The sequence below is a fragment of the Alexandromys fortis genome, unplaced genomic scaffold (genome assembly GCF_014885135.2).
Source record: "Alexandromys fortis isolate MF-2015 unplaced genomic scaffold, M_Fortis_MF-2015_v1.1 scaffold_79, whole genome shotgun sequence".
NCBI classification, from domain to species: domain Eukaryota; kingdom Metazoa; phylum Chordata; class Mammalia; order Rodentia; family Cricetidae; genus Alexandromys; species Alexandromys fortis.
In genome coordinates this window covers 2,969,479-2,994,231 of record NW_026067964.1, presented here as the reverse complement: position 1 = coordinate 2,994,231, position 24,753 = coordinate 2,969,479, and the positions used below count along the sequence as shown (strand labels likewise).

The window sequence follows — 24,753 nt, the reverse complement described above, 5'->3', positions numbered from 1 at the left end:
GATCTACACTGAGTAAAACTAGGTGGTTGCTAACACCTGCAGGCATTGGTGCCAAGTTTCATCCACTTTTAGAAACTTCACCAGGAGGGAAGACTTTGGCCGTCAGTAGTGGGTGAGAGCTATGGGACATAGCACTTGAGGCAGGTTATTTCCAACCTTGGGACCACAAAGATTATGGCAGACTGGCCAAAATGTGGTTAGTCTGAATGACCACTCTCCCCTTTCTGCCTTAGTTTTGAAGCCAGCGTCATTCTCTTCCCCAACCAGGCGCTTTGGCTCCTGGGGTAGGCACCAGGGGTACCAACTGATAAGGAGGAAGGACAGAGTCATATCCCCCACTCCCGAAAAGATCTACCTGGAAGCAGTGGTTTGGCCCTGCCCTACCACCACCTTCTCTGCTGTGCTCTAAAGATGATCAGCAGGAAAAGAAACTTATGGCCTGAATATACTGCAATAACAAACTGAAGTTTTTTTTATTAGGGATACTCAACTGTGCTCCGAACGCTGACTTCAGGCTCGGCTACTTTTGCCTTAGAATTCTCTACTTATCAAGCCATGAGTCCTCAAGACCAAACTGCTCTGCTCAACCAGAGAAGTGGTTTGGCCCAAGTGCTTTAGGTCCTTGGAAACACGGAAAAATGCCCAGAAAAAAAACATGTACCTGCTTCGTTCTCAGTAAGAGTGATGTTTTATTCATTGGCTGGTAAATTACTGCTTTGGTATATAAAAAGAACTTGACAAAAGACGTGGATACTGGCGTCAGAGCTGCCATCTGATTGTGTGTGGAACATGCTTTGCTGTAATGCACCTCCACTCTGTGCCCTGGGTGGATCCCTTCCCTCTGTTGCTGTGGCAAACAACCTGTCCAGGGCAGCTTATGAAAGGGTTTGGTTTTGGCTAAAGGTTCCGAAGGAGAGTCCGTAATTGCAGGGACAGCAAGGCAACAGGAAGCTGAGAAAGCCCACCTTTAACCTCAAACACGGCAGAGTGAAACCAAAATGAGGGCCTGGCTGTGAGCTCTCTAGTCCAACCAGTGATGAACTTCCTCAAGCAAGGCTGTATTTCCTGGACCTCCCCAAATAGCACCCACTGGAAAGCACATGTAGAAGGCCTGGCCTATGAGGAACATTGCTCATTTAAAATTTTCTTTTTACATTCTTTCCTTGGAGTGTTTTGACTACATACATATTTGTATATCATGTGTGTGCCTGATTATACCTGTGAAGGTCAGAAGTGATGTGAACATCCCTTGAACATCCCTTGGAGCTGGAGCTATGGATGTTTATGAGGCACCATGTAGATCCAGGAGCTGAGCTCAGACTCAGAATCTGTAAGAGTAGCGAGTGCTCTTAAATGCTGAGCCTCCTTTGTAGCCCAGCAGTTCTCAGTTAAGCCGTCACAATGATGAACGTATTCATATAGCCCTTTGGAGTATTTGAGTGATATCACAAAGCTTTTCCTTTTATTTTTTAAGCTGCTCAAATAAAAGATGCCAGTATTCGATGTGTGATACAGATAGAGATTCAATCAATAAAAAGATGGTTTATTAAAAAATACCTAACAAATATTAATTTTACATGATTTCACAATCAACATGATTCTAGCTCAGACTGCTGTAGACTTCTGTTCACGTTTCCATTCTGTACTCAAGGCTACAGTGTCCAGTAAAGAGAGGTTGTGCGGCTATTCCACGGCTGTTGACAGATAACAAAGAGATGCTTAGACTCCCATCTCAGATCACTTCAGCAAATCCCCACTCTGTGATGATCTGATGATTCTAATTTAAGCTACTAACTCCTTTAAGATGGCAGCTACACTAAATATGTCTTGTAGGTGTTACTTTCTCCCCCGCAACAGTGAGTGGTAACTTCTACCAAGTAAATGACTGCTTCCCAGGTGATGTTTTTATTTACTGCTAATCAGAAAGCTGACGGCAGGAGTTACAGCGAAGGCTGGACTTTAGTAAGCTCTTAGGCTGGAAGGGTGCCTCTCACCTGACCATTCTGCACCGGTGGATCGTCAGTCTGTTGTAGGCATCTTGTAGGTCAGTGACAGCTTGAGGACTCCAGAGCCGCTCACCAACAGCGCTTGCCCGAGGCCTGAAATTTAAAATGTGTCTCCCAAGGTAGTCATCTACTTAATGAAATTCTTCAGGGCTTTCCTACTAGCACAGAGAAGAACCAAAGCATCTTTTAAGTCATTTGGCATCCCTTCCATTCCTTACCATAATCTTGGAATGAGGTTAGTTGCATCCACAAATTCTCCCCACAGGCAAGCTTCTCCACCAATGACTAGTTGTTTCTCCTTCTCAGAACCTGCATTAAAGTGGTTGAAGGGAAAGGAGTTAAGCTGTACAACACTGGCTCCCTCTCTATAGTCATCCCATGTTCCCTTCCTGTAGGCACCAGAACCTTTATTCCCACCCTGGCTCAGTGCTATTCAACATACATAGAGGACTATGGGGAGCCAGGAGGAGATACTCTTCATAGGAGCCTGCACAAACTCGTCTGGACACCTCCTCCCATTTCTGATCAGTGGTGTGCCACGAAATACAAGTTGGAATATTAGCTTCATTTTAATGGACCATGACCACTACTTATATTTGGTTTATATTCCTTGGTATTTAGTAACAAAACAAAAAAGAATAACTAAAAACTACTATTTAGAATGATTGCTTTTGATCTTCAAAATGCTTTCCAGAGAAAGTCTTAATTTTTAGTGGATCAATATTTCTGAGACTTTTAATCATTTTCTAAGCTAAAGCCTGATCTACAAGAACTGTATAATTTAGAACTGCTAATAAAGCTGAAAACCCCGGACCACACAACCTGAAGTCCATAGATGCAAATGGTAACCTGACTTAGGTGTCTTAAAGTTAACACACTTGCAGGGTGATGGTGGTGCACGCCTTTAATCCCAGCATTCAGAAGGCAGAGTTTGAGGCCAGCCTGGTCTACAAGAGCTAGTTCCAGGATAGGCTCCAAAAAAAACTACGGAGAAACCCTGTCTTAAAAAAACAAAAACAAAGCAAAAAAAAAAAAAAAAAAAAAAAAAAAAACAAACAAAAAAAAATTAAAAAAATTTAACACACATAACCATCTCTCAGATATAGAAAGCAACTCCATAAAAATGGAGGCAAAATTTAAGGGGGTATTTCATTTAAGACTAGCACATTGTTCCTTCCAGAAGTTAAAATGATACCAAAGCTTTATTTTTAATAAAATCAAAGATTAGTCATAAAAGGAATAATAGGCATCCAGGTTAGATTTGGGAGGAGAGACCAGAAGTGATGGCTGCTTTGCTCACCTTCAAAATGAAGAGGCTCCACTGTGTAGTACTGTCTCCAGTCCTGCCCATAGCTAATGACGTCTAAGTACCAGGGAGCAGCAAGGATTGCCTGGAAGCCGGAGGAGGTGACTTGTTTCAGCTCCTCTAAGTAATTTTCACTCTTCCACACTTCAACCACTGTGTCCGGCTGAAGCTAAAGGTACAGATTGCAATCACAGTATTAGGTCTACTAAGTACAGTCTTCCTAAAATCTTAGAGCCTTTAATCCCAGCACTCGGGAGGCAGAGGCAGATCTCTGAGTTCAAGGCCAGCCTGGTCTACAAAGCTAGTTCCAGGACAGGCTCCAAAGCCACAGAGAAACCCCGTCTCAAAAAACAAAAAAAAAAAACTTAGAAAAAGAATTATCCGTCCTTTTTCCTAACGGTCAGTGCCATGTGCTATTCCCTCACTGTGTTTCCATTGCCGTTCACATTTCATCAACCCTTAAAACTGAACATTTAACTTCTGCTATAGCTAACACCTCAGAGACTAAAGAACTTAGGGTGAGGTGTGTACCTTGATCCCATTCCCACCACACCAGTGTTCTACTTAACTTGAAACCATGAGCCTATCACCAGTCCCTTAGAGATAACAGTGGTAGCTGGGCTTATAAGATACACTACAGGGGCTGGAGAGATGGCTCAGAGGTTAAGAGCACTGCCTGCTCTTCTAGAGGTCCTGAGTTCAATTCCCAGCAACCACATGGTGGCTCACAACCATCTGTACTGAGATCTGGCGCCCTCCTCTGGTGTGCGGGCATACATGGAGGCAGAATGTTGTGTACATAATAAATAAATAAATCTTTAAAAAAAAAGATACACTACAAATAAATAATAAGGGAAAAAACTATTTCTTAAAAGTGTATATTGATTTTACCTGTTTTAAAACCACTATGTTTTTAAAAAGCTCATTTGGTGTCTGTTTTGCTCCTAAAAACAAAAAGGAACTGAATTCAAAAACTTGAACTTGTGAGACAGCAGGAGTTGGGGGAAGAAACAAGAAGGAACAGTGAGTGAGTGGTCCATATTACTAATGGAGTCGTGTGTCTGCGTGCTGTAGTGCATGCACCGGTGCATGGACAGGCTTGCCTTCCTGCTCTCCCCGCATTCCCTCGCATTCCACTGAACCTGGAGCTATGCTGGAGCCAGAAAGTCCCAGCCCTGACAATGTTTGGGTTACAGGTGTACACTAGGCCATGCTTGGCCTGTTGTTGTTCAGGACAGGCTTTCTCTGCCCAGGCTGGCCTTGAACTCACAGATCAGCCTGCCTCTGCCTCCCAAGTGCTGGGATTAAAGGTGTGCATCACCACAGCCCAGCCAACTTGGCTTTATTTTTGAGCTCTGTTCTTGACAATTTAGTGTATGTCTATAATGCATACTGATTAGTCTCTCCCTTGAATCTCCAGTGCCTTCCCCCGACTGCTGACTTGGTTTGCCTGACCGCTGGACTGGTACTATCTGTTGGACCTGGTAGGGTCACCAGTAGCTACACACTGAAACTAAAGTATTGCCTCCTCTCCTTGAATCTGTCTGTAGCAAAGAGTTCAGCAGTGAAGAATGGAGCCCTCCAGACCTTCCATCATCCTAACTGCTGAACGCCCAACTTTAAAGCGGATGCTCAGTCTGGTACAGCAGGCAGTCTTTCCCACTGTGAGCTAGCACTCAGCCCTGAGTGGAGTCTTCACAGTTCTTACCTCCACGTTGTCATCAAAAACCTCTTGCCAAACAATGGAGCCCTTCTTTAAGGATGTAATAATGTCCAAAATCCTAGCATTGAAAAAGTTGACAGTTATTTAGAGTCACAAAGTTACCACTCTTAACCATGTAGGTGTTCTTCCAGGAACAGCTTGCAGTGTTGAGAAGTACCCATCTCAGTATAACATAGCTATGCAGAACCAGCTTAAAGTTGAGGCAGGGGAGAGAGCTAAGACAAGAGTAAGGGACAAGGGAAATGGAAAGAATCCTTCAGCCTCAAGACAGCCTGAGATAGTCTTGCTGACAAGAGACTGCCTCCAAAGAAACTACACGGAAAGTATAGTCCCTAAAGTCCCACAGGCTAGATTATTAAGATTAGTGATCCATGCTCAGGATAAACACATCTTACCCTCTTATATAGAAAATTTGACTTAATTTTTAAATATTGATCCATGTTTGGTTTTTGGTGTTTCTCTCTGAACCTCTCCTGAACCCTTAGGCTCTGCCCCCTGACCTAACACTGCTTGGATGTTCCTGCCCTTCCTTCTAATTAAAATCAAGTATTTCGCTAGGACTTGTGCAACGCAGCCATACGTGAGCAGAGACCCCTCAGGGGACACTTCAGGGTGGACAGCTTCAACTGAGCTGTGTAGCCTATGCTTATGACACATCTTTATAGGACAATGGTTCTCAACCTTCCTAATGCTGTTCCTCATGTTGTGACCCCAACCATAAAACTATTGTTGCTACTTCAGAACTGTAATATTGCTATTGTTATGAATCATAATGTAAATATCTGATATTTCCTATGGTCTTAAAGGGGTCAAGACCCACAGGTTGGCAGAAAGAAAACTGTCACCTAGCCTGTCATGTCACGTCAGTAACACTCAGCTGTTGCCACCACAGATATACCACACAAAAAGCTAACTAGGAGGAACAGCATGAACTCTGAGCCTTTCTAATGGGTAGAGCAGAGCCTGGAAAACGACAGCCTACAGCCTTCTCTTCTATGACTGACAAGCTAAGAATGGCTTTCGAGTCTGCAAAGCTGTCTGTCTGTCTGTCTGTCTGTCCATCTCTATCTTTCTTCTTTTAAACATAGGTAACTCCACATGGTTCGTGAAGACCAAGGCTCTGGTCCTATTATGGAAAAACATAGCTGAGCAGCACTGTCCTTGCAAACTTTTGGGGGATGTTGTGTCTGCACTGTATCCAGCAGCTACCATCCCCCTTGCTATAAAACACTGGAAGCGTAGTTGATGCAACTGAGGACTTTTAACTGTCTGTAATTCTAAGGTGACGGACAGGCGTGTGCCTCTCTGGCTGCTGTGCCCACAGTAGGGACCAAGAGGGATGCTCTAGGACTGGACAGATGGGATGAGATGCAGACCTAGACAGTGACAAGGATTTGGGCAGCCAGGACTCGGAGCCAAGTTCTCAAGACACATGCCTTCTCCTCCTATTTCAGGAGTTATTGCAAAACGCTAGCGGTTGTAAGGAAAACGGTGTGGAGCACTCTCTTGACACATGGCTTTCCTTCTATTTCAGGAGTTATTGCAAAACGCCCGCTGTTGTAAGGAAATGGTGTGGAGCTCTTCCTTCTGTAGCGGGTTTTCATGTCTCCACTTTTGTAAGGGGTGGAGAAAATAAGAAAGCAAAGCCGACAACGAAGTTATCCTTAAACTTGTGCAAAAGCATTGGGGTCTAGGCTTTCCAATGACTTACTTTTTAATATAAAAAGATTCCAGTCTTGTAAAATCCTTGCCAAAACCTTTTTTCTTCATGAAATTTTGGATGTTTGGATTTGATGCCCTTAAATAAAAAAAAAAAAAAAGTGACTGAAATGTTAGAAACATTTTGACGTGCCCAGCTTATTATTGAAGCAGCACGCACCCAGAACATCAGTTACATAGACTTTGAGGTGTTAAAAGTCCAAGTTCTCGGTTATAGTTCCCGTGATTTTTCTAATGCAAAGTATTTTTCCCAGAAATACTTTTTCCAGAAATTACTTTTCATTTTTAAAAAGGGCCCACAAAGCTAAGGACTCTGACTTGAACATCTCCCCTATCTAGTCATTCCCCTTTTCACTAAAGCTCTTCTTTCCTTTTAGTCTTTTAGGTTGGTTTTTTTGTTGTTGTTCAAGGCTGGCCTTGAACTCAGAGATCCTCCTGCCTCTACCTCTGGAGTGCTGGGATTAACGGCCTGTGTCCAGAGCCACTCCACCACCACCTAGCTGTCTTTTAGGTTTTTTGAGGCGATCTCCCTAAGGTCAGTTTGACCTGGAACTCCCAATACTCCACATTCATTGTCCTGAATAAGAGAATTAGATATGCCCACCAAGACTGGTTATAGATTGTGTTACTCTTTTTCTTGAGTCAGTGCTATTTTATAACCCAGGCTTGCCTTGCTCCTGGTTATAGGCGTGAGCCATGGTGCCTAGCTTCTGCCCCTCGAGTCTTTTTCCTTTCACCTTGTTGCACCTCTCAAGTATGCATCCTTTAGTAGCTAACCATCTCAGGGACTGTCCAAACCCTTACAAGGAGAGATGTTACCCCAGTCTTCCCTTTTTCAATGTGGATTCTGTAGATCTACACTTTAAGAAAAGAAGCTGAAAAAATAAAAGGGTTAGAGTTACCATACCAACACTCAAAATCCACTTCATCTCCTCCCAAATGAATGAACTGATCTGGAAACACACTGCTGATCTCTTTGAAGAATGTGGTAAGGAATCTATAGGTTTCATTTAGAGTTGGGTTTATAGGTCCAACCCTTTGCGTTTGCTTCCTCTGGCTGTAACATGGAGTTAGGAGGCCTTTCTGACCTAGAAGAAAACACAAAGATTTATTTTTATAAGGATATTAATCACAAAGTCCTGAATTTGCACATCTTTCTGCTATAAATGGTCCTCTTACAATGGTATTGAATCCCAATAAACTCCATGAGGTGAAAATTTCAATAGTCAAAAATGCATTTGATACCCTAACCCACCAAGTGTAGCTCAGCACACAACACTGTTGCATCTCTGTTTGTGTGTCTGCTGGGGCCTGGAGTCTTCAAGACTGTGTCTACTCAATCATAGCCCTAGCCCGGGAAAAGATCAAGATTCAAAGCGTGTTTCTATTGAGTATGATTCCCTCTGATACCATCATAACAAATCACTGTAAACCTGACCAGCTGGCCTTTGGGTTGTTGAAGATTTAGAAATTTTATATAGAAAACAACCATATTTACCAAGATTGATTTAGCGGTTTCTCCACAGGAAGACAAGAGCTGCCTCCTCTGTTCCCCTTTGCTGCTTTTACACAACCTTTGAGCTCTTATTCACTTCAAATATCAGTGACTCCCAAAATTTTCTTTGTGCTTCAATACAAATAGAGACCCTAGCTGCCTTTCAGTACAATCTAACGAAAGCCCAATCTCTTTGGTTTCTGACAGGTCTGCTTGTAGGCCTCACCAAGCTCTGTGGTCCTTCCTGGAGTCAGTTTCCAAGTTCCTTGAATGTGCTTCCAGGACATTTCTGGTTCTGCTCATTACTTCTCAAGCCCGTGTTGACCCTCCCAGTGTGGGGCCTCCAGGGTCTTTCTCTTTACAATCTGTCCCTTTCATAGAGGTTTTCCCCAAGTGTGACCCCAGTCATGTTACTTTTCTACTCAGACATTTGCACTGGTTCCCAGGGCGTGCTGCATGCTGACAGAGCTCACTGCTGTCATCAAAAGCCTCGGCAATGCCCTTCCCAGGCTCACTTCCCACCGTTTTCCTGTCTACCACGGTATTTCTGTGTACTGAACAATCAGAAATGCTGGGCCTCATGCTGTGTACTTGTTCTTGTTTATTAGATGCTCAGAATTGTTTCTCAGAAACTGGAGGTGAAGGGTTAACTTCCCTAAGGTTTACTCTCCAGAGGGCAAAAGCAGGATCCGAGGGTAGACAGGCTGGCACCAGGCCCACCTTCTTAGTCGCCACCTGTAGCATCTCTAAAATTTTTCCACCCTGGTCACACGACATGCTCTCTTCAAATGCCTTTCCTCGTGCCGTTCCCTCTACCAGAAACATGAGTATATTCTGTGCTCTCCCCAAAACATGCCTATCAATAAAGCGGAACTAAGTCGTTATGTCTACTTAGAGCCAAGTTTTCTGCCTCCCCAACTTTGATTCGTGAGGTGGTACCTAGACAGTGACTTAGAAGGGACACAAAATCTGTAGCATCCATGCTACCATTTTACAAACTGCAGTTAGGGACAAAACTACCAACTATTAAGAGACAAAGGATCTCAGATGCCCCCTTTTCAACCTGTAAGACAAACTCCTTACCTTTTCCCCAAGACTGTGTATGTCCAGGGGTATCAAATTCTGGTATAACTCGAATCCCTCGGAAGCGGGCATATTCAAGCACCGTATCGACATCACTTGGTGTATAGACATGACGCAAAGAATAGCTCCCCTGTAATATTCAAGTTAAGATGTGCAAGATGGCTTTGGTCCTGGAAACCGTACACAGTCCCGTTTGCGCTTTGCTGGTCATTTAGTCTTTTTGTTTATCACACGGTGGTAATTAGTCCCGCCTAACAGTGGATGGTTCCTGGTGTCAGAGTAGGAATCTATAAAAACTGGATTTCTGCCCATTGAATTCAAGATTCACTGATGGGACTGTCAGTGTCTTCCACTTAGGAATCCCACAATTACTTCAACTCTGTGAAAACTAACAGCAAAACAAGCAAAATCTTTGCCTCCTCCAGAGTGAACCTTTGGAAAACACTGCCCTTATCAAGGTTAGAATCCAAACTCACTCGTTATTACAAAACACAGATTTTTGTCTTTCAGTCTTTTAGTTAGTATCACCTAAAAATTCACCCTCAGACAATAAGTAACTTAATTGTGTTTAACTATTTCCTGGGTCTCTTTGTGTCACTGAAGAATTAGCACTGGTTGTTAAGTAACGATGAAGGTCCCCTGGAAGATAAGGTTGGCATCTGTCTCAAAATATAGGCTACACATGCTCAGCTGTAGAAATTATCTTGACCTTTAGCCCCCGAATCAAAATATGGGGGACATGGTAATTGATACTTTGGAATGTAAGCAACAAAACCAAGACAGCAGAGAGAGACAGGACACCAAATTCCATTGGTTTCTCAGTACCAATAATTAATAATAAGAAAAGAGAATTAGCAGGCACAACATTAACATCCATAGTGTACGGCCCGTAAGAGGAAAAGCCACTTAGGTAAATATGAGTAGTGATGGATGATTAGATAAAACCAAGCCTTTCCACAAATGAAATAAGTCTGGAATTTGGTTTAAAATAGCGGGTGGGGTAAGGGTAGAGTCTGCAGGTGACAGCAGAATTGGCCACAGACTGACGGTGGAGCTGGGCGCTAAATGAACTATTCGGTCCCTCTGTGTGCTGAAAACCACACATAAACGAGCAGGAGCAGCCACCACATCAGCCATTCACAGTCACATCCTTCAGCCCACACACACACTAGAGGTGGAACTGTGGCCAGAGGACAGGAGTCCTGACAAGACACGCAGCTTCTCTGGTGTCAGCTGATTCTCTGCTGTGTGGAGATTAAGTGATGAGACCCAAGGGTGACCTCCCCAGCTCCATCACCTGAACACTCACAGCAGAGACCACCAATGTGCGGGCGCCTGTCTGTGAGCCCAGCACTTGGGAGGAAGCTAGGGATCCACTTTCAAGGCCAGCCTGAGACCCCCCCTCCCCTTACAACAGCAAAAACAGCTCAACTCCAAAATGTCTTTTTTGTGTTTCAAAGGAGGAAAAAGCAGGTCGTTTACATGCTTCTAACCCGATTTAAAGTAAAGAGACTGCTGGGCAAGTGAGCATCTTAACTGTGTTAGTCATGAGTTATCCAGGTCTTCTACATTAAGCTTTTAACACATGTATGCTATTCCCAGAGAGTACGTTTGTAATAACATTTACAGTAATAGTCTTATTATTTAGTAATTGTAACAACAAGTACAAAAAGATTTATGGAAATAAAAAGCTAACCAGCCACCTAAAAAGCATTTTAAACCACAGACACCTAACTTTTTCACAATGGTTCCATTTATAAGAAAACCACTGAAACCATGCCAAGGATTTTGGTACACGGACGACAACGGCGTGAATTACTCACTTTGTCGCTTAGCTGAGGAAAAGTGGTACTCTGGTACGGGAAAGACTGGTCGTCCACTATGTGCCAGTGAAGAACATTGAACTTGTTAAAAGCCATGGCATCCTGAAAGGAAAACAGGGAGAATTACACACCACAGAAGAACGCAGTCTTCTACAGTAGGCTGTGCTGCTTTTTATAGTTCCTTTTTAAATAAGAAAGACTAAGGAGAAAGTATAAACTCATCATATGTAGTGAAGTTGGCACACCTCTGTTAAAGCAAGTACACTGTATACAGAAGCTGTGATATTGCTGTATAGGAGGGCAAGCTTATTAATTTATCATTACTTGAGGGCCGGCCAGGAATTAGGGGATGAAGAGGCTGAGGCTGTCTTAGGGAGTGGAGTACAGGAGAAACAGCATTTAAGTAATTACCAAAGCTTACAATTCCCACATAGGAAACCCTGGCATGTTTGTTGAAAAAAAACAAACAAAAAAATAAAAATTAAAGAAAAAACTCCTGCTATAGATGGAGAGACACAGGGAAAGATGTATGCACGTGTGTTCATATAAACATAATGAACACACATGGGTGTGCTTCACAGCTGTCTATAGAGTCAGGAGGTACACCCACCAATAGCCCAAATCTGATATAGACGGTGAGACAGGGAAAGGTGTATACACATGTGTTCATATAAACATAATGAACACACACGGGCGTGCTTCACAGCTGTCTATAGAGTCAGGAGGTACACCCACCAATAGCCCAAATCTGATAGACGGAGAGACAGGGAAAGGTGTATACCCGTGTGTTCATATAAACATAATGAACACATACAGGCGCACTTCACAGCTGTCTATACAGTCAGGAGGTATACCAACCGATAGCCCAAATCTGGGTTTGAAATACTGAGCACTGAAAGGGTTCTTTGGGGGAAAAGAAGGGGGGGAGGGTGTGAATCTAGACTAAGATGAAGCTAAATAAGCCTGGGCTCTCATGGTGCCAAAAGTACAGAGATTGAAGGGGACATCTCACAAGAATAAGCAAACCAGCTCAAAAGGGCTTCTAATGGCCACAGTAGGGCCAGTTTGACTGTTATATAGGGGTTAATATAGATAATCTAGATGGACAAAATAATGAGTACTCAGATGAAACAGGGCAGCTCTGCCTCACTATAAAAGGTTGCTTACCACCAGCAAATGTAGACAGGATGAAGCTAGGGAAATCACCACTCGGTGGTTTGTCAAAGCAATAACCTGACTTAGGCGAGGATCAGCTGTGGGTGAGCACCAAGGAGATGTGGGGACTTCACACAGTCCCACAATTTCTCCCGTAGGGTTTTAATAAGCACAAATAATTGTTAGAGAGGTGGCTCTGTGGTTAAGAGCTCTTGCTGTTCCTGCTGCTCTTCCAGAAGACCTGGGTTCGAGTCCCAGCACCCACATCAGATGACTTACAATTGTCTGTCACTTCCGCTCCTGGAAAGCTCTCTCCAGGAGATCTTGTACTGCCCCCCACCCCCCACACAAACACAGAAATAAAATTTTTTAAAAAAAAAAAAAAAAAGGCCAGGCGGTGGTGACGCATGCCTTTAATCCCAGCACTCGGGAAGCAGAGGCGGGAGGATCTCTGTAAGTTCGAGGCCAGCCTGGTCTGCAAGAGCTAGTTCCAGGACAGGCTCCAAAGTCACAGAGAAATCCTGTCTCTAAAAACAAAAACAAACAAACACAAAATACCCCAAAGTTAACTATACACTGAGAAGCGCGACAGACAATAGATATCTCAGCCAGCCCGAGTATATATTACCCCACAGTGAGACTGTGTGCCACCTGACTCTCTTGGAACACAGCCCGCGTCTGCTTCCTTCTCGGCCCAGGAACTGAATCTTGTGTGAGAAACTGATGACCTAAGATATTTTCAAAAAGTAACTGGCCTGTGCTTTTCTAAAATATCACAGTCTTCCAAAATGAGGAAAGATAACAGCTCCAGGCTGAAGGTCGCTGAGGAGATGGACAAGGAAATGTAACACAAATCCTGCTGGGACCTGTACTGCCAGCCACTGAATCTGCACTGCGGGGGAGACCAGAGGGCACAAGCTCTCAGCCGTGGAGTCTGCACTGGGAGAGACCGGAGGGCGCGTGCTCTCAGCCGTGGAATCTGCACTGCGGGGAGACTGGAGGGCGGATGCTCTCAGCCGTGGAATCTGCACTGCGGGGAGACTGGAGGGCACATGCTCTCAGCCATGGACTCTGCACAGTGGGGAGACCAGAGGGCACATGCTCTCAGCCGTGGAGTCTGCACAGGGCGCATGCTCTCAGCCGTGGAGTCTGCACTGCAGGGAGACCCAGAGGGCACATGCTATCAGCTTCCTGTTCCTGACGCTTCACTGAAACTGTTGAGATGTGTTCTTTCTTTCACTAGGAGGTGCAAACTAATATTCTGGGGGTTTTGAGTCACCTGCTGCATGGACCCATCAGGTATTATAATAGGCTCAGGCAAATATAAGTTGTAAGTAAGTTTAACAAATACTTAAATTTTTGTTGTCGTTTTTGTTTTCGAGACAGGGTTTCTCTGTGAAACGGTTCTGTCTATCCTGGAACTCATTCTGTAGAACAGGCTGGCCTCAGACTCACAGAGATCCGCCTGCCTCTGCCTCCCGAGTGCTGGGATTAAAGGTGTTTGCCACCACCGCCCGCATAAAAATTTTAAATCATAAACTTTAAATTTTTATATTCATAAATTTTAAATTCATATATTCCCAACGAATATATGAAAGTTCTTTGTAGTCTTCTAAATAGTTTAAGCAGCTTAAAGTTGGCAGGGACAAGGCAATGAAAAGCCCCCCCCCAAAGGACAGCTATGATCAGCCCCCCTTCCTACCCACTACCCCAAGGTTCCATACTCTTCTGGAGCATTTCCAAAGGGAAAAAGCCATGACCTGACCCCTTTCTATGTCACCTAGAGAGGTATAGCCATTTTTTCCAGGCTATGTCCAGACCCCTGACTGATAAACAAGAGCATGTACTTGGGCCAACAGCAGTATTAAAACTGCCTTTCTCAGTTACTGCCAGATGTGGCGGCACATGCTTTTAATCCCAACACTTGAGAGGCAGAGGCAGGCAGATCTCTGTGAGTTCAAGGCCAACCTGGTCTACAAAGCAAGTTCCAGAACAGCCAGGGCTACACAGAGAGACCCTGTCTTAAAAAAAAAAAAAAAAAAAAAAAACAAAAAAAAAACACCAAAAACAAGACAGCAAACAAACAAAAAACCAACAGCCTTTCTCAGTAAACAGAGTATTACATGCTGATAATCCCATGACTGAGGTAGGAAGATTGGGAGCTTGAGAACAGATACCACAGTCCTGGCTGAAAACAAACAAACAAATCTCAACAGTCTTGGCCAAATTCACGTTGTCTGTGAAAACACAAGAGAGATCCCCTCAGGGATGTGTCCATTTCACACAGGGAAACATTCTTCCCTGGGGAGGAATCAGGAAGCCCAATGCTTAGAACTGACATAAGAAAAACAAGCCCATGCTAGCCTACAGGACAGCAGAAGAAACCCCAAGAAAGGAACCCGAGGGGCAGATCTTCAGGATGGACAAGGGAGCCAATAAAGCAATCACCTACCAGAGTTTTTAAAATTGTCTTCATGGGCAGGTAGTGCCTGGATGTATCAATTAAAATTCCTCTGTGGGCAAACCTTGGATCGTCAATAATAGTGGATTCGTTGATGGTGAGCTAGAGAAGAAATATATTTCAATGAGTTTTAGATTGTTTTTCTCCTCAAGTTCAACAAAGACTACAACTACATACAAGTACTGGATAAAAATCTAGGACCAGGGTCTGGAGAGATGGCTCATAGGTTAAGAGCACTGGCTGCTCTTCCAGAGGTCCTGAGTTCAATTCCCAGCACCCACATGGTGGCTCCCAACCATCTATAATGAGATCTGGTGCCTTCTGGCCTGCAGGTATACACGCAGGCAGAACACTGTGTATATATAATAAATCTTTAAAAAGGAAAAAAATATATTAGGATGAAATAATGCATGAAATTTGTAAGCTAAATACAGTGGGAAAAGGAACTCTCAGAAGACGGCTGGGAAGGCGACATGCTAACAGCAGTGTCTATCCAACTAGACACTGAAGCTAGACACCACAGCGATACTTACAGCTCCGTAACGGTCTTGGTAAACTAACTGGCTAAACGTCTCTAAACCTAGGGGAAGCAAAGATACTGTGTTATTTACAAGATAAGAAGATGAAATAAAAGTATTGTCCAAACAGGCTCATGACCACAGGGCAAAGAGCTCGAGTAGACACCACATCCTTGCGTTCTCCTCCCTGGCCTCTGCCTCCCACGGTTCTCCCTGCTTCTCTGCCTCCCTTTCACAGTGTGCCGATAAACCTGCTGGCAGCTGGGAATCCACAGGCATGGGAAACTGGGGGAGACAGACAACTTGTTTCTGAAGGGTGAGCCCAAACCAAAGCTGAAGCAGCTGGGGTCACTGATGGATGCCCAGGGCCCTGGCTTGAACAGCCCAGCTGCCTGGCCCACGGCACTGGAATCGTGAAGTGAGACGCAAGGTCTCTGGGGTTCAGGCATCGTGGGTTGAAGGGATCTAAGTGCTCCGCTAGCTTTTCACGGGAAGTGAAGAGGGACCCAAGGTTGTGGCATAGCTTTTTTTTTTTTTTTTTAACAAAGCAACATATAATAATGTCCCTCTACTAGAGACGATGGAACTGCTTAGTACTTACCTCGTAATGCTCCCCACACTCTGTTGGCCTTGAGGTAAGCCACTGGTTCTTGCACAAGTAGAGAATCTGTGGGGTGGGGTTGGGGAGCTTTCGTTAATTCCAGAATGACACAGTATCCATTTCCCAGATTTACCCTTTCCCGCTACTCTCTCCCCTCCAGAATCTCACCTAGATTCCCTCAACCCAAGATGTCCCAGCCTGACCAGCCCAGAGACCTTGTGTCTCACTTCTTCTTCAGTGAGTCCCAGTGCCTAGGCCAGGCAGCTGAGTTGTCCAAACCAGGGCCCTGGACGTGTATTCCGTCACCACGCCTCATCTCCGGTCTGAACTGCCAGGTCAGGGATGCGACAGGTCCTCAGTGCCCACAGCCCGTATCTACTCCTAATTCCTACCTCCCCCAGGGTGGAGTCACTCCGCTTTCCTATTTCCGGCCATCCTACCTCCCTTCCCCTCCATGTCATCTGATATTTCCAGCTCCCTCGACCTCAATCCAGTTTCATCTCACTCAGTTTAGAAGTCCACATCCATCAAGAATGGGACGCCGGGCTGGCGAGATGGCTCAGTGGTTAAGAGCACTGACTGCTCTTCCAGAGGACCCGGGTTCAATTCCCAGCACCCACATGGCAGCTCACAACTGACTGAAGATACAGTTGCAGGGGATCTGACACCTTCACACCAATACACATAAAATAAAGTTAAATAAACCATAAAAATATATATATAAAAAAAAGAATGGGACGCTAACCAGGGTGGGAGGGAAGGAACGGACCTGTAATCCCAGCACTCAGGCGATTTGAGGCATGAAAATCACAGGTTCAAAGTCAGCCTGGGCTAAACAGGAACCATGGCTCAAAACAAAAACACCCAAAGAGTATAGAGTTCTAGTTGGCTGAGCTGGGCCAAGATACAGAGGGTACAGACTCCGAAAGCTGGAGGTGTGTCAGGGACAGGCTTCCCACCGAAGGGACACTGGCAGCAGTTGGAGCACACACAAAAATTTAGTATCATTTCACCTTGACTGGGTCGTCACCTTCTACTTCCTGACTGTCAGAAGTTAGGTGCTAGCAGACGAGGAAAAGATGTGTCAGTCATGTGACACACTCAGCTGACAGTCTTTCTACCAGAATAGCTTTTCTGGTCAGAAGACCACAGTGCTGAGTGAGCGAAAGGCCAGACTCAGACCGGTTCTGCTACTGTGAGTGCCCTTGAACCAGGCCTCCTTTTTCCCTCAGTAGCTGAGGTCTGGCTTATTTTAAACGGATCCTGACTCACTGAATCATATATAGTAATTAGAAGATTTACCTGCTAAGTATGCAGATATATAGCTATAGAATTTTAATTTTTTTAATTTATTTATTTTTTAAAAATTTTTTCAAGACAAGTTTTTGTTTGTTTTGGAGCCTGTCCTGGAACTAGCTCTGAACAAGGCTGACCATGAACTCACAGAGATCTGCCTGCCTCTGCCCCCCACCCAGTGCTGGTATTTAAGGCGTGTGCCACCAACCTGGCTAGAATTTTAATTTCAAAACCAAGTTATCAGGTGTTATTAGGTGTGTGTTGGGGGTGGTGAGGAGGTGATATCTTGACTTTTCAACTATCCCCTTCTGAACCTCTTATCACTATGAATACCTTTGTTGTAGATACAGACATCAATAATTAAAATACTACTCAAACATTACTTGATATGCCCACCCAGTTCTATTTCCCCCATATGAAATATCTACTCATTTCTTTTCCTGGGCAACTGTGTTAATGAAGAACTATAATATTCTTGATCTGCAAGTTCCTGTGTGTTGCTGTAAAAATGGTCTGCTCCCCTCCACGCGGTACAGCTTCCTTTGTCCGGCTCAGCAGTTTGTTTTGGTAAGGTCTGCCTGTCTGTCTGTCCTTTGGATTAACGCCTGTCTGTACCAGCTGGCAGCGAGTTTGTTTGTAACTCTTCGTTTCAGGTAAATGCCTTTGATGCGTGTGGCTACTTGTCTATAGGAGAAATTGTTTCACTTCCAGTTCTCAGGGTACGCCTGTCTTTATTTTTAATATAGGGGGTTGGGATTTTGCGTTTGCGATGCTGGCGAACTTCCTAAACACTAACCGCAGGAAGTTTCCTTTTGAGAAGAGCCGACTTAAATAAAAGCTCAGACTCTTGGTTTCAGTGCACCCTATTTTCTAGAATCTACAATAGGTCGGTCATCTGTGCTGCAGACGGTAATGGACAGCAAAGTTTGCTTGGCAACACAGTGGCCATTTCTAGCTCAATTCAGATTGCTAAACCTACTTCCCATAGCATCTACATGTCCATTGTCCATGAAAGTCATGTGGCCAGCACCGGTAAATTACCCGTTCCTGTCCCAAGGACAGCGACAAAACTGAGAAGAAATGAAACTATCTTCCTAAGGAGTGTATTAAGAAAGCTCATCTGGGGGCTGGGGAGGTGGCTCGGTGGTTAAGAGCACTGGCTGCTCTTCCAGAGGACCTAGTTCAATTCTCAGCACCCACATGGTGGCTCATACCTGTCTGTAACTCCAGTTCCTGGGCTTCTGACACCCACACACAGTCACACATGCAGGCAATACACCAATGATCATAAGATAAAAATAAAATAAAATATTCTGACTCAAAGTAAATAAATGAATATATAGGATGATAACAGTTAACATATTTTTTTTAAAAGCTCATCTGTGTTGGAGGAGGGACACAGGCGTTTATCCACCTGTAGAGGACGCAGTCTGAGGGCATAGGAGCCGTCACTTTCTTCTTACTCTGTGGCATTCTTTCTATTTTGACACCATTTTACACCCAGTTCCCTCGTCTCTTCCTGGTACTCATCTTACATTATATCTACACCCAACCAGCACACCCTCCAGAGGAAGCGGGGAGACAGTCCTGTGGGCAGGCTTGTCTAATATGCAGGGCACTCTAATTTGCCTTCAGAGACAGAAGCCAAGTGCGGGAGAGACGGCTCAGCAGTTGTCAGTACTCATGGCTCCTTCCAGAGGACCATGGTTCAGTTCCTCACACTCAAGGCTACTGGCTCACAACCACCTGTAACTCCAAGGCACGGGATCTGATGCCCTCTGTGAGGCCTACGGGCATGTGTGTGCATGTACACACGCATACACATATACACATATACCACACACACAATCTGTTAAAGAGACAAAAAAAATAGCATAGTCTCAAAAATTAAGATTAATCTAATTCTACCATACAGTGGTGGAATACTGAAGCATTAGAAATTATGTCACGAAAGAATACTTAATGAAGTTCATAAATGTTCATAATTATGTAAAATCTACATGTACAGAAACTCCCATTTTCTTTGTCCTTTTTCTTTTTTGGAGATGTCTTACTCTAGCCCAGGCTAGTTTCAATTCACTGCAATCCTCCTGCCTCAGCCTCCTAAATGCCATGATCAGCTTATTCCCATTTTCATATTAATGTTTGTATCCATGCAAAAACATCTGTTGCAAACAACATACATACTGGATCCCTGAAGTGGCAGTGGGCTGAGTGACAGACAGGTGAGCCCTCCCTCCTTCTGGACCTATGCCTGGGTGACAGATAGGTGAGCCCTCCCTCCTTCTGGACCTACGCGCGCTCTACAATGACACCATTTAAAATAGGTACTTACAGGACTCATCGGAAGACATGTTAGGGAAGGAATCACACTGTGGCTCAAGGGTGATTGTGACCTGCAGTTGCTCTAACTGTGGTCCAGGATGAAATCGAGCAGGGCGTAGATGCCTCTTGTAGAAACCAAAAATGTAGTTGTAATATCTGTGGGAGAAATCCATTTAAATAATGAACCAGATCATGTGCGTGTGTGCCAGGGGACACAGAAGCCAGCTTTTCACATCTCTTGTGCCAGCTCCGTCTAATCAGAAACTTCCTCTGGGTGTTTTCAGAACCATCAGGGCAGCGGTTCTCAACCTGTGGGTCGCAACCATTGGAAACGGTGTATTTCCGATGGTCTTAGGAACTGAAACACAGCTCAGTAGCAAAATCGGCAATAAAGTAGCAACAGAAATCAGATTATGGACGGGTGTTCCTAAGACCATTGGAAATATTTGTTTTTTTGATGGTCTCAAGCCACATGTTGAGAACTGCTGCATTGGGGGAACCGTCTGGAGATCCTGATGTCCAGACTTTCAGATCAAACTTTCTGAGAATGAGATTCATACATGGGAGTTTTTGAAAGTTTTCCCACTCCACAGACACTGCACACACACACGGTGTGCAGACATACATGCAGGCAAAACATCCATACACAGAAAAACCAGTATTTTTTTTTTAAGTTTTGATGGAAAAACTTTATATGGCCGGGCGGAGGTGGTGGCACGTGCCTTTAAACCCTGCACTTGGGAGACAGAGGCAGAAGGATCTCTGTGAGTTTGAGGCCAGCTTGGTCTACAGAGTGAGTTTAAGGACAGCCAGGATGGTTGCATAGGGCTGGAGAGATGGCTCAGCAGTTAAGAGCACTGGCTGCTCTTCTAGAGAAACTGGGTTCAGTTCGCAGCACCCACATGGAGGCTCACAGCTGGCCTTCAACAGGTATTCTACACAAATGGTGCACAGACGTAGTGCTATAGAAACAACCCACACACATAAAATAATTTTTTGTTGCTTGTTTTCCAAGACAGGATTTCACTATGTAGCCCTCTCCTAGAATTCACTCTGTGTGAATATACGTCACTATAATTGGTTTAATAAACAAGCTGACTGGCCAATAGCTGAACAGGATAAAGCTAGGTGGGGAAGCCAACAGAATGATGGGATGAGGAAGAGAGAAGTCAGAGGAGATGCCAGCCAGCCTACCCAGTGAAGCAGAATGTGGAGAAAATGAGGTAACAAGTCATGAGTCACGTGGCAAAGCATAGATTAAGAAATATGGGTAAAAGTGTAAAAGTTAGCTAGTAACAAGCCTGAGCTATCAGCCGAGAGTTTATATTAAGTCTCCAAGTCAGTTATTTAGGAAACCACTGTGCGTTGAGAGCAGGCTGTTGGGATGGGAAAACCCGCAACTACAGCCACAGTATTCTGAACAGCTTAAGCGAATATGTTCACTACCCCGAGTTCCCGGAATTCCCTGCATCTCCAAAGACTTCCAGCCCTACTATGCTTGCCGAAGTTAAGAGACCACAGCCACTTACTCTCAAGGTTTAGCCCAGGTTTACAACCAGCTTCCAAACAATGCCAGGTGCAATTACTCCCCGCTGGGCTTACAGGCCTGGAATTAGTTGGGCAAATCCTTCAGGTAATAATTACCTGCACTTGTTTTGAGATGCCAAGCCTGTTTTCAAACCGCCTCACAGCTGATTCAAGCCGGGTAACATTGTATCCATCAACACGGAACTCATGCCTGCTCAAGTTCTTATCAAGGCAAAAAGGAAACTCCCGCTTTACAGTCAGCCCTAAAGCAAACAAGCAAGCACCTTTTAAAAGCTATCCAGCCCTGTGGCTGAGTTGCAGTCCTAAACATCTCAATACTACCGGCCACTTCCAGTGTACATTTTCATGGCACCTGGACCTATAAGCAGCCCACCCTGAAAGCAATTCAACTCCAAACGCTTATTAGAGCCAGACTCCCAAATAAGATGTTGACATCCCCTCAGTTGCACAAATGGTAAGGAAAACAATAGCCTTTCTGTGGCCGAGGACACTGCTCTTTCTGCCAGCCACACCTTGGGCCTCTTCTGCAGAAGTTTAAGCGCCACAGCCTAAAGCATCCACCCTTAACTTTGGCTTACGTTTCCTGGTCTTCTGTTTGGTGTCCTTCCAGCCAAATCAGAGTTTAGTTGCGCTCACCAGTCACAGACAAGATCTGGCGAGGAAAGTCAGCCGCACAGGTGGCACCAGATTACACCCGGGGCAGTTCCACCCACACAGGTCTCTCTCATCCAGGGGACAGAAGGTGGCACGTCCAAGCATCTCTCCAAAAGCAACCTGCCCTGCACTCAGTACGGCTGGCTGTGCCAGCCCAAAGAGAGGGCTGTAAAAGACCAAGCCCTAGATAAGGCAAAGGGCTTTAGGGAACCTTAGCCAGAGGAAGAAGCCAGAGTGTTGAGAAACAAGAAGAAAAACAGAGATTTATCTAAGAGCCATTCGAAAGCATTGAGATTTGAATACCTAACATTAGGTATGGAACATAGTTTGGAAAGGAGAGGTTTCCCACAACGCTCCAACTTGAGGACTTTTTTTCTGAGCTGGGGAGATAGATCAGAGGTTTAGAGCCCTCACTGCTCTCACGGAGGACCCGGGTTGGGTACCAGCACAGGCACTGGGGGTTCACGCCAAGATTCCACGCCCTCAGCGGCTACCTTTACGCTCATGGTACACATAAATTCGTTCAGGCTCAGATACACTTAAAGAAAAAAAAAAAAAGAGATTAAAGACATCTGCATTGTTGCCACATATGGGAAGGATGGAGCTAAAAGCGACAGTCAACACTGGGGAAGTACCTAAGCCCCACCAGATACTTATTGGCGACTCTAGAGTCACCTTCCCCTCCCCAGCTCTGGAGTAGCTCAACTGCCCTTCTGAGGCCAACAAACTGACAGACTAAAGCAGCTCGTCCCACTGTTACCCTGCACCAAGACCAGAGTGCCTGAGCACCCAGGGTGCGCAGGAAGCAGAATGGGCAGGTCAAGCTGGGCTTCGTTCGGCAAAGGTCTTCGAGACCAGAGACCCCGTGTCCGCCTCTCTGCCCCAGGTCCCGACTCCCTGCTGGGTGGGGCTCCTTACCTCCGAAAGGCCTCCTGCAGTATCGAGCAGGAGGGGCCCGCCGTGGAATTGCGGCCGTGGACGATGAGGAAGTAGTCCTCAGCGATGTTCAGCAGTTGCGGGGACATATTCACGGAGCGCGGGAAGGGCCACAGCGCCGGTCTCTGCTGGGCTGGGGCCTGCGCCACCAGCGCCGCCAGCGCCAGCAGCGCCAGTAGCAGCCCGGGGGCTCGGTGCGGGGACCGTCGCATGGCTGCTCCGCGGTCTGTCCCGGCAGTCTTCCCACCTGCCTTCTTGCCCCGGCTGCAGGAAAAGAAGCGTCTGTTCCCGGGTCACCGAGTCAGATGACCAAACTCCCTCCCTGCACCGGCTCCGCCTCTGAGCCCGGAGCCGCCCGGAAATACTGCTGGGCGGGGTACCCAGGCGGCTGCGCGTCCAGCCGGGACGCGGTGTCCCGCTAGCGCCTGTCACCTAGGGACCCCTCTGAGCGGCCCACCGGCCTCTGCAAGACTGCAAAACAGCAAAACAGGCATCAGCTGTTTCTTCTACCCACTCCTACCCCAACCCCGGCGGTGTTTTTGCCACAGTCTAGATCGATTTTGGGCTCTGATTGATAAAACCTCTGGGTCAGAATTCCCTAGAACTGACTTTGGAACAGATGGGAGGTTATAATTTGTGCATGAAAATAAAAAAAAAAAAAACGGACAGGAAGAGAGTATTTAAAACTTCAAAAGGACGAGATGGACCACGTTAATATGAAAGAGATACAAGAAGAATATTTCTGTAGTAGAGATTAATGTCAACATATGATTTTCCAAAGACGTTCAAAATGATTAGATAGAGTGAAAATGCATCAAAGATTACAACAAGTCTAATCACAGTACGACCGTCGGGAAGATAACTTACAGTTGTTAGATTGCCTGGAGGAATAGCTCAGGCAGGTTTTCCCCGCATTACGTCATCCCGGCGGCTACAGGGATCAGGGCAGACCCCTCACAAGAAAACACGTGTCCAACCTCATTCCTGTCTGTCCTGATAAAATCAGGATCCCGGTCAACAAGCTTAATCGCATAACCTCTCTAAGGGAAAACTAGTGAAGTCCCCCGTCAGCAGCAAGGGCGTAGGTGAACAGGTATTTGGTAAGGCAAACCCAAGCCACATGTATCCGTAGCAAGCAGTCCAAAAATAGAGCCTGCAAGAAAAGTCTTCCAAGAACTGTTGCGGTACATGCTGAATGTGGAGTTCTTCCGCGAAGGCAAACCCCAGGGTCACTTTACTCTCTCCATCTCCTGTAAGGAACATAAAGGAAATTCAAAGTCTGTTTGTGTCGCTGAAATGACAGTATGCACAATGGCATCACCTCATATGTTACCTGTCTGTTGTTGTGTAACTCTAAAGCAAGGCCATAATGAGGTGATGCATACCACACGGTCTTTGTCAGACAGGAATTCAAAAGGTGTAGTTTAGCAACTCCGGCTTAGACTCTATCATGACTGGGTTCACAGTCATGCTATGTCCTCCTTTCCATGCGTATTCAAAGCTGAGTGTGGTCATTGCACACCTTTAGTCCCAGACTCGGGAGGCAGAGGTAGGTAGATCTTTCCCTTTGAAGCCAGTCTGCTCTACATAAGGAGTTCCAGACCAGCCAGGGCTACATGGTGAGACCCTTCAAAAAAAGAAAAAAAAAGGGGCTGGAGAGATGGCTCAGCTGTTAAAAGCATTGCCTGCTCTTCCAAAGGTCCTGAGTTCAATTCCCAGCAACCACATGGTGGCTCACAACCATCTGTAATGAGGTCTGGTGCCCTCTTCTGGCCTTCAGGCATACACTCAGGCAGAAAGAATATTGTATACATAATAAATAAATAAGTTTAAAAAAAAAGAAAAAAGAGAGAAAGAAAAAAGTAAAGAAAGAAAGAAAACACACAATTATGTATGTGTGCATACGTAAATATAAAACTAAAGGTCTATGATCTATAAATAAGTTATTTGGCCCTCCCCACTCAGAATACAAAGATGGAATGGGCACAGAATAACCAGTAGGAACCTTCTATCTCAAGGAGGGAATAAGAGGCACCAAGTTGTCTGTAATGATACCCAAGCCAAGCCAGACAAAAGTTGGAGGATCCTTGATCAGGATTCAAAT

The 24,753-nt window shown here is 45.2% G+C and overlaps 2 protein-coding genes across 11 annotated transcripts in view; one reads left to right on the top strand and one right to left on the bottom strand.

Moving 5' to 3' along the window:
• The window catches only part of Gfm2 (GTP dependent ribosome recycling factor mitochondrial 2), a 40,714-nt gene extending 33,981 nt beyond the window's left edge, over positions 1 to 6,733 (top strand). For 5 of the 10 annotated variants that reach the window (XM_050153793.1, XM_050153794.1, XM_050153797.1 and 2 more), the window contains one exon: positions 468 to 1,503. In XM_050153793.1, coding sequence (XP_050009750.1) covers positions 468 to 707 — 240 coding nt within the window. In that variant the 3' untranslated portion in view covers positions 708 to 1,503. Of the gene's footprint in view, positions 1 to 467; positions 1,504 to 4,732; positions 5,015 to 6,569 lie in introns of those variants that run through there. The other 5 variants (XR_007593844.1, XR_007593843.1, XM_050153795.1 and 2 more) reach the window with 5 other exon arrangements.
• Positions 1,523 to 22,975, bottom strand: Hexb (hexosaminidase subunit beta). Its single transcript, XM_050153803.1, has 14 exons — positions 22,632 to 22,975; positions 19,522 to 19,667; positions 15,891 to 15,956; positions 15,305 to 15,351; positions 14,763 to 14,873; positions 11,156 to 11,257; positions 9,333 to 9,462; positions 7,662 to 7,842; positions 6,747 to 6,833; positions 5,021 to 5,093; positions 3,307 to 3,481; positions 2,225 to 2,315; positions 1,995 to 2,099; positions 1,523 to 1,694 (listed from the first exon to the last, which is right to left on the bottom strand). The coding sequence occupies exons 1-14, from the start codon at positions 22,859 to 22,861 to the stop codon at positions 1,628 to 1,630; spliced, it is 1,611 nt and encodes a 536-aa protein (XP_050009760.1). The 5' UTR covers positions 22,862 to 22,975; the 3' UTR covers positions 1,523 to 1,627.
• Between the last annotated feature and the right edge of the window lie 1,778 nt (positions 22,976 to 24,753).